Source organism: Gigantopelta aegis, chromosome 9, assembly GCF_016097555.1.
Source record: "Gigantopelta aegis isolate Gae_Host chromosome 9, Gae_host_genome, whole genome shotgun sequence".
Taxonomy (NCBI): Eukaryota; Metazoa; Mollusca; class Gastropoda; order Neomphalida; family Peltospiridae; genus Gigantopelta; species Gigantopelta aegis.
The window spans coordinates 57,727,248-57,735,634 of NC_054707.1; the positions used below are offsets into that span (position 1 = coordinate 57,727,248).

Consider the following 8,387-nt stretch of genomic DNA (forward strand, 5'->3'; position numbering starts at 1 on the left):
TAGAGCTTTGATACCATTTGGGTAGTCGTCAAATACTAGGCAGGACATACTCTACTTGAAACACACTGATGTCACGGATCGCAGTAGACATTGTGGATTTACTGAACCAATTGATAATATGTATGGTGATACGGAGTCATTGATAAAGCCAGGAAGGAGCGAAGGCTCTGGAGGTGTTTCCAACATCAAGAATGCCTCAGCTACATTTGAAAAGAGCTAATTTCTAAATATACTTTTAAAACATTCTATAATTTGACAGTAGTCTACGTCTTGCTTAAGGAGATTGGAAAAATCATTTGAATGTAGCAAAACAAGGCAGATATGTATTCCAGAATACACATGTACTGCAATCCATTGCTGCTATCTATCAATCATAATATGAAACCGGTTAGTTATATGGCAATTGTTCATGTTGATTAATTAAGACATACCAGTTTAATTGTTGCTAGTATAAAGAGTGATATTGTCTTTAATTAGATAATAACATTATATCTTAAATATTGATGATATTCAACCACTCCAACTGTTTTTGTTGTTATTGTTATTGTTGTGGCCAAGTATTGAAGTATATATAGCTAGACCTCATTAGCAGAGGCTCACGCCATATAACCGTAAATAAAATGTGTTGAGTGCGTCGATAAATAAAACATTTCCTTTCATTAGCAGAGGCTATATTACACGGCAGACGTGCATATAGCCACGTCTTCACCTAAAGAATACGTAATTGGCCGAGGTGTTCCGAATGCTAGCCGGATGTCATTCGAAGTGTTTACTTCCGCTAAATAGTCACGAGGAAGTGGATGTTTTTCTGTCAGAACTTAGCATGCAAGTTTTTTAATGTCGTTATTCTGTTTTTAACACTTTATGTGACTTAGTATTTAAGTCAAGACAGTAAACGTTTCTGGACTAGGTCTCTAGTAGGTGTGGTGGTGGTATTGTGGTTGTGGACGTACTGTGGGAGAAGCGGGGCGGGATGTAGTTCATCAAGATAAACGTCTCCGGCACGATATTTATTATTGTGATGTTTATTGCTGTGCCGTAACAATAAATGTCAAAATGTTAAAAAAACGGACCGTAGATGTTTACCTTGGTGAACTAGGCGGGATGTAGATCACATCATCACTGATCAGATTCAGTGGTAAGAAGAAGGAAGGAAATGGTTTATTTAACGACGCACTCAGCACATTGTATGTACGGATATGTGGCGTCGGACATATGTTTAAGAACCACAGAAACAGAATACCTCCTACCACTGATCACAGCCAGTGCACCACGACTGACATATCAAAGGCCGTGGTATGTGCTATCCTGTCTATGGGATGGTGCATATAAAAGTTCCCTTGCTGCTAATCGAAAAGAGTAGCACATAAAGTGGCGACAGCGGGTTTCCTCTCTCAATATCTGTCTGGTCCTTAACCATATGTCTGACGCCATATATCCATAAACAAAATGTGTTGAGTGTGTTGTTAAATAAAACAATTCCTTCCTTCCACCATATTTTATGTTTGCTTGCTTGTGGTCCTAAAACAAAATTCACAGATAGTGTGGGTCTCTCCCCCCACCCCACCCCCATACACACAATATAAAATTCTATCAATGTCATACCTCGGTGAGTCATACTGGCCCCTAAGACAGCCCTGATAATGGGTAGTCTTAAGAAGTTAAGTTGTCAGTGTTTCTGCCAGAAAGAAAATTTTGGGTATGTTACTATGGAATTGAATGCAACCACAGTCAACAGGGGCTGTGGGTGGCCTCCCCAAGAAAGAAAATGGGTTAAGTTTAGGGTTGGGGTTAACAAAATCATACAGTAATAATAAGAGTAATTAATTTTGTTAAAAAATTAACTTTAAACAAAAATCTGCCAAATTTTTTGGGTATGGCGCCATACCCATTTTACTCTCTGGCAGAAACCCTGACAGTATAGAACATTAATTAGCATTTGGATAAATAAAGTTAACTTTAAAAAAATTAATTTGGCAAAAACTATCATACAAATTATTTTATTATGTAATTATATAAAATTTAATGTCATTCTTAAATCTTGAAAATGTTTTAATCATTGCTTCTCTCAATTCATTACAGTGCTGCCCGGGGTATCGGCGCACCTAAGCATTCAAGGACCATTTTTTATGTGAACACTGAAATACTTAATAAAATGTGTCTCTCACCAATGAAGCAGTGCATAATCTGAAATACACTACAAATTGTTTTATGTTTGTTTTCTATTTTCAGGAGTGACGGGAGAAGAAGTAGACCGTTAGAACGCCTGGATTCTGAAGTCAGTGAAGTGACGTCATTACTACGGAACAATGTGGAGAAAATCATTGAACGAGGAGAGAAGATCGACAGCTTACAAGATCGATCAGGTGGTAACAGATGCAGTTGCAGATTTGTTTTTGGGAGTGGCGCCTTGATTAATCCCAGGGCTAGCTCTGGATCTGCAGAAAATTTAAACAAATCTATAAAACTTTAAAAACTGCAAAACCCCAGTTATTTTCTAACAAAATAACAAGTATTTCATGATATTATTTCTCCAAATGAAAATTAAATTTGTCACAATTATTTTGAAATTCGTAATTCCTCCCAAAAAGACGGCAGACCAAGATTATACATCCCAAATAAAAAGAAATTAATGAATTACATTTAGATGTTAAAGGTAGGGACAACTCCAACAAGAGCCTTATGTGTTGGAAAGATGCATACCCGGACCACCAACACATACTGACACTTTAGCAAATGAAAAACGCGTAATTTTAGAGTTAATAAAAAAACATGATTATTCCTACTAACTGGGGGCAGCCATTTTGTTTCGTTTTTGTGACGTCCGGTGGGATAGCTTGGGGCAAAGTGACGTCAGCTCCTGACCATCTCCTGTATGTACAGTGTAAACAAAAGCAGTGATTTTCGACAAGGCGCTTCTCTTTGATCAACCTGACTTGTAAAACCGCATAAATGACGTAATAATATAATAAATTATTTAACTAAATATATTTCAAGTTGCATTAACGGAACAAAATGGGGTTATAGTATTTTTCTCTGTTTAATAATCCAAAGGAAAAATGTACACTATTACACCTATTGATATGCTACGTTGGAGCAAAAACGACAACCCACGATACCCAAGTGATAATTTTCTTTTCTTTGGGACTACGTAATTGGTCAGTTCTGTGGTTTTAGATGGAAAAGTCTACTTAATCAGTAGTTTTACAGAACTATTTACAGTAATAAACCATGTCCATTACAATTTTAGGGGCAACAGGTAATATTCCACAATACCGGTATGTATTTTTGTGTCTATACCGCGTCAATTAATTGGCTCGTCTGGTTACCAATCAAAGACACACCTGCCAATCAGGAATCACAGGTAGAAGCAACTAACAGCATAGACCAATTAACTAAGAAAACACTTTCATTTCAGTACGTAGGTTAATGCATGGGAAAAACACTGTTAATTGTTTCGACTTGTGTAGCCACTTTGACAATGGTATTTTATTTTGTATTGAAAAATAATATATATAGTGCTGTTGGCTTACTGGGATGTGTATTATTACAGAACATTGCAATGTATGACTATTTATCTTCCTGCAAAAACCAGGTAGATTGTGTTTCTCTAGTTCTAAGGCTCATTCCTGACGTAACGCGTTAAGTATTACGTAACCACCAGCTCGCCAGAGGGCATACTCACTGAGATGGTACAAAATGGCTGCGCCCGTTATATATAATAGTCGTCACATTTAACCGTTTTATTAATTAACTATGCGATTATACGTGTTGCTATTAAGCAATAATGTGCATTATATATCGTTGAATATGCATACCAGGCCAAATGCCTTAATTGTCCTCTCCTTTAAAAACTAGATTTTTGGCCCACTTCGAAGTTCATGGGTGAAGGTGTGCATCATCTCCAGCACCCTCTTCTTCTGGATCTGCACTTGGGTAGTATTTATAGGATACTAAACGAGCTTCCATTTCTTATCATGTTTATGTCCTGAGTGAAATAATTTTCAGTTGACACGAGCTTTACTGAGTAACAATTAAAATTATTTCACGAGGGACAAACATGATATGAAATGGTAGCAAGTTTAATATCCTATTTATTACCCACAATCAATTTTAATTTATATCACTGAACTCATTTGACTGACATTCCGGTACGGTTGTTGTGTGCTATTCGTATGATGTCATCATTTAATATTTCTGTGTTAGCTCCCACTTTACGTTCTAGTGGGACGTAACACTTTGATATGAACCAAGATATATTTAACCATGTGGGTAATATATTTTTTCACTATTTCGACATACATGTACAGAAACGATGTGAACCACTTGACACACTGATCTGACTATTGCTATAACTTTGTATTTTAATGACATTCACTGATGATTTTCAAAAACAAAAGCTCTTTATTCTGCTCAAAAATCTAAATTATGAATTGCATTAAAATGACATTTTGTTGTAAATTTAACACCAAAACCAGAGCTGTAAATGCAAACTCTTTAAACTACACAACATCATTGTGTGTGTTTGCCAAATCATGATGATGTCATATTTATTACCAACAAGATCATTTGTTTGTAAGCATGTCCAATAGTATTGTACATTATAACAATGCAGAATATTTCTCACTGAATAAATATGGAAAATATTTTTCCTGTTATGAATGAATATTGGGGTAATAAATAGCCATATGCAAGGCTGTACTTTATCTAAAATAATTACAAGGTACAGGAAACTTTTTGTTTTCAAAATTTTGATTAGTGACATTTCTGGTCAATTAAAAATTGATTAGCAACTAATGTTTAATGTTTTATAATTGTGAGTAGTGATCTCTGAAACTTGCATGATGAACAAAATGTTCACGGCCATTGGGGATTTTCCCATCCCAGCCAGTGCCCCACAACTGGTATATAATATTAAAACCCTTGCTGCCATTTGGTAAAAGTAGCTTGTGTTGGAGGAAAACTGATGTGGTAAACGTAGTTTGTGTGGAGGCAGTGAGTTTTCTTGCACACAACCAAGACTAAAAGTTAAAGTGTTTTATTATTCTGGAAATTAGCATCAGAATATTTAAACAATAAAAGCATTAAAAGCATAATTTTCTATAAGATCAAAATTAAAGGAATTTAAAGAATTGCCAGTCAATACATTTTTTGATGCACCTTTAATAATTGATATGGCCACTGTTTACTTATACAGAGGACCTTGAAGCGGGATCTGTTCAGTTTAGGAAGTCTGCGACTAACATAAAAAAGAAGATGTGTTGGCAGAACTGCAGGCTGATGTGTATCATTGGAGTCATTGTTTTTGTCGTGGTGGCTGTCATCATCATTGTCATTGTAGGTAAGTCATTTATCATTATCATTATAGGTAAGTCATTTATCATCATTGTAGGTAAGTCATTTATCATCATCATGGTCATTGTAGGTAAGTCATTTATCATTATCATTATAGGTAAGTCATTTATCATCATTGTAGGTAAGTCATTTATCATCATCATGGTCATTGTAGGTAAGTCATTTAACATCAGCATTGTCATTGTAGGTAAGTAATTTATCATCATTGTAGGTAAGTCATTTATCATCATTGTAGGTAAGTCATTTATCATCATTGTAGGTAAGTCATTTAACATCAGCATTGTCATTGTAGGTAAGTCATTTATTATCATCATTGTAGGTAAGTCATTTATCATCGTCATTGTAGGTAAGTCATTTATCATCGTCATTGTAAGTCATCATCGTCATTGTAGGTAAGTCATTTATCGTCATTGTAGGTAAGTCATTTAACATAAGCATCGTCATTGTAGGTAAGTCATTTATTATCATCATTGTAGGTAAGTCATTTATCATCATCATTGTCATTGTAGGTAAGTCATCTCATCATAGTCATTGTAGGTAAGTCATTTAAGTCATTAATAGCAAATGTGTTGGAAGATGACAGCAGCTGGGAAAGGAAGAGATAGCTATAATTTAACATATCCAACAGTAATATTTTTGTATGATATATTTGACTTTTTATTTCTTTCATCAACTTAATATTTAGTCTAAAATTAAGAAAAATAGAAACATATCAACATGTAATCGGCATTGTCTGCTTAATATAGAACTAGTAACTGTTTTGACAGGGGTCAAGGTAAGTAGACTTGTTTTTATTTTAATGTGGCAAAGCATGGTAACAATATTGCTAATTTCGAATTTAAATGATGTCAGTATTCCAATGCCGACTGGTTGCATCTCCTTACAATAACAATAATCTGGGTATGTGAAGTTTCAGTTTTCAGAATGCTTAAAAATTCCAGTGCAAAATTGCTATTAATAGCTTCTTTTTTTTAAATTACTATTTCATCTGACTGTGTTTGAAGAAAACCCTGTAATTAAAACATCATACTATTTACAACATATGGATGTGAAGTAAAATTATGATAAAATATGATATATATATATTGTGTACAAAACCAATTTTTTTTATTTTTTTTTACAACTTTGTGTTTTTAATTGTTCATAACTCAATTTCACTCATGAAGTTTAGTTGAAAACACTTGTCATATAAAGAGTCTCTTAAAGGTTAGTATTTTCTATATACATGTATTACTAATTTCTTCATAATGTTTTTTCAGTTGAAGTAAAACCGTGGGAAAATGGTTCTGGTCAACATCACAACCACACTGTGACTTACACTACAAGGATTCGTTTTAACCCAGATTAATCAAGTGTGCCACATCTGTTATCAAGGCTGAATCCATGGTGCAAATTCATATTAATAACATGAAATAATAACTCCTCATATGATTTTTTTTATGGATGAAGTTATTATGGTGTCATAGTTGATGATGGAATTGGGGAGATGGAGATGCACATCAGGCCATGTTTTTTAAATGATATTTGTTATATTCACTCCATTTAAATCTGAAATTAAATTTATGCATATTATAAAGTTTATACAATTTTATAATAATTTTTGTATAATAAAAAATGATGTTCAAATAGAAATGTACATATGGAGGCTATAACATAATTTGGGATAAGAATTGCCATGTTTGTCTTCACATTGTGTATTAGTTAAGACCAGTTTATCAACATCTGCCCAATAAATGTCATGTTCACACTAGCAGTTTATATTGGATTGAAATTAATTTGAAATTCCTTACTACTGTTTATATCAATTTATTTAAATCCACCTAAAATTTCTTAGAATGATTTATGTCAATTTGAAATCCACTTAAAAATACTTTTATCAATTTGAAATCCATTTAAAATAATTTGAAATCCACTTAAAACTCCTACTGGGTTTATATCAATTTAAAATCCACTTAAAACTCCTTCAAGTGGTTTATATCGATTTAAAATCCATTTGAAACTCCTTAAAATGTTCGTACTACAGAGCTCTAAACTCTAGTCGAACCATTCAGCTAAACCAGTTCACATCAGTCATAGTTTATAGTTTACTGTTTACTGTGCGAATGTTTTATTATGCTTCAACAAAAATGTATTGGATGTGCTAATGAGCAGTTTTTGTTTGCATATTTGACGTCTTCACCAGTGAGACTAGTGTGATTGGCTTGAAATCATGTGAAAATTTATTGGATGACCAGTATTCACAACGAATGCAATTTGAAACCGATTTCCCCAAATTGAGTCTAAACGCGGCATATAAAATATAGCCTAGTCTACACCAAAATATATTTGTGTTGTAATGTAAGGTGTCTACAATTTGACCAACTAGTTTGAGTACAAATTCCATGATCAAGTACAACCCAGTACAGTAGACGGTTCCTCGTATTCCATGAGCTTTGGTACACTCATAATACATTAGAAAATCAAAGTAATATTGGAGAATATATTCCAGGACTTCTAGATTATGGTATCCCCACTCCCATGGCTAGTGATATTCGATGTTGGGCTAGTAAATAATCACCATTGCTATGCTCGACGGCTAGTGAATTCATTTTGTATATTTTGTAAATATGAATATCATGACCCCACCCCAAACATCAATGTTAGTGTTTTTAAGTGCTATCTCCCTCTTTAGGTGACATATCTGATTATTACTATTATTTTGTAAAATTGAATTAACTTAAATTAAAGTAGGGAAGTTTTAATCGTGGATAGTAAATGTTTACAATAACTGATCCCAAGGCTAGTGGATTTGAAAAAAATCTATAAACATTTTTATTATTTTATGCAACAAAAGTAATTTAAAGACTACAGATTTATCTGGTCAGTCACTGCCATAATTTTGTTATACCTCTAATAACATTTTATCTTTTATGAGTTGTACATGGGGTGAAACTCTTCTTAAACTGCCAAGATTTTGTATTGTGAAATATATTTTACATTTTTCGACCAATCTAGGCTACCTTCATAAATAGACACCCTCACCCCGCGCCCCA

The 8,387-nt window shown here is 33.8% G+C and overlaps 1 protein-coding gene across 1 annotated transcript; it reads left to right on the top strand.

Moving 5' to 3' along the window:
* Positions 1 to 773: 773 nt before the first annotated feature.
* LOC121381378 (vesicle-associated membrane protein 3-like) lies at positions 774 to 7,108 on the top strand. Its single transcript, XM_041510667.1, has 4 exons — positions 774 to 825; positions 2,233 to 2,366; positions 5,198 to 5,341; positions 6,615 to 7,108. Coding segments are annotated over exons 1-4 (369 nt in total). The 5' UTR covers positions 774 to 823; the 3' UTR covers positions 6,704 to 7,108.
* The last annotated feature ends 1,279 nt before the right edge of the window (positions 7,109 to 8,387 follow it).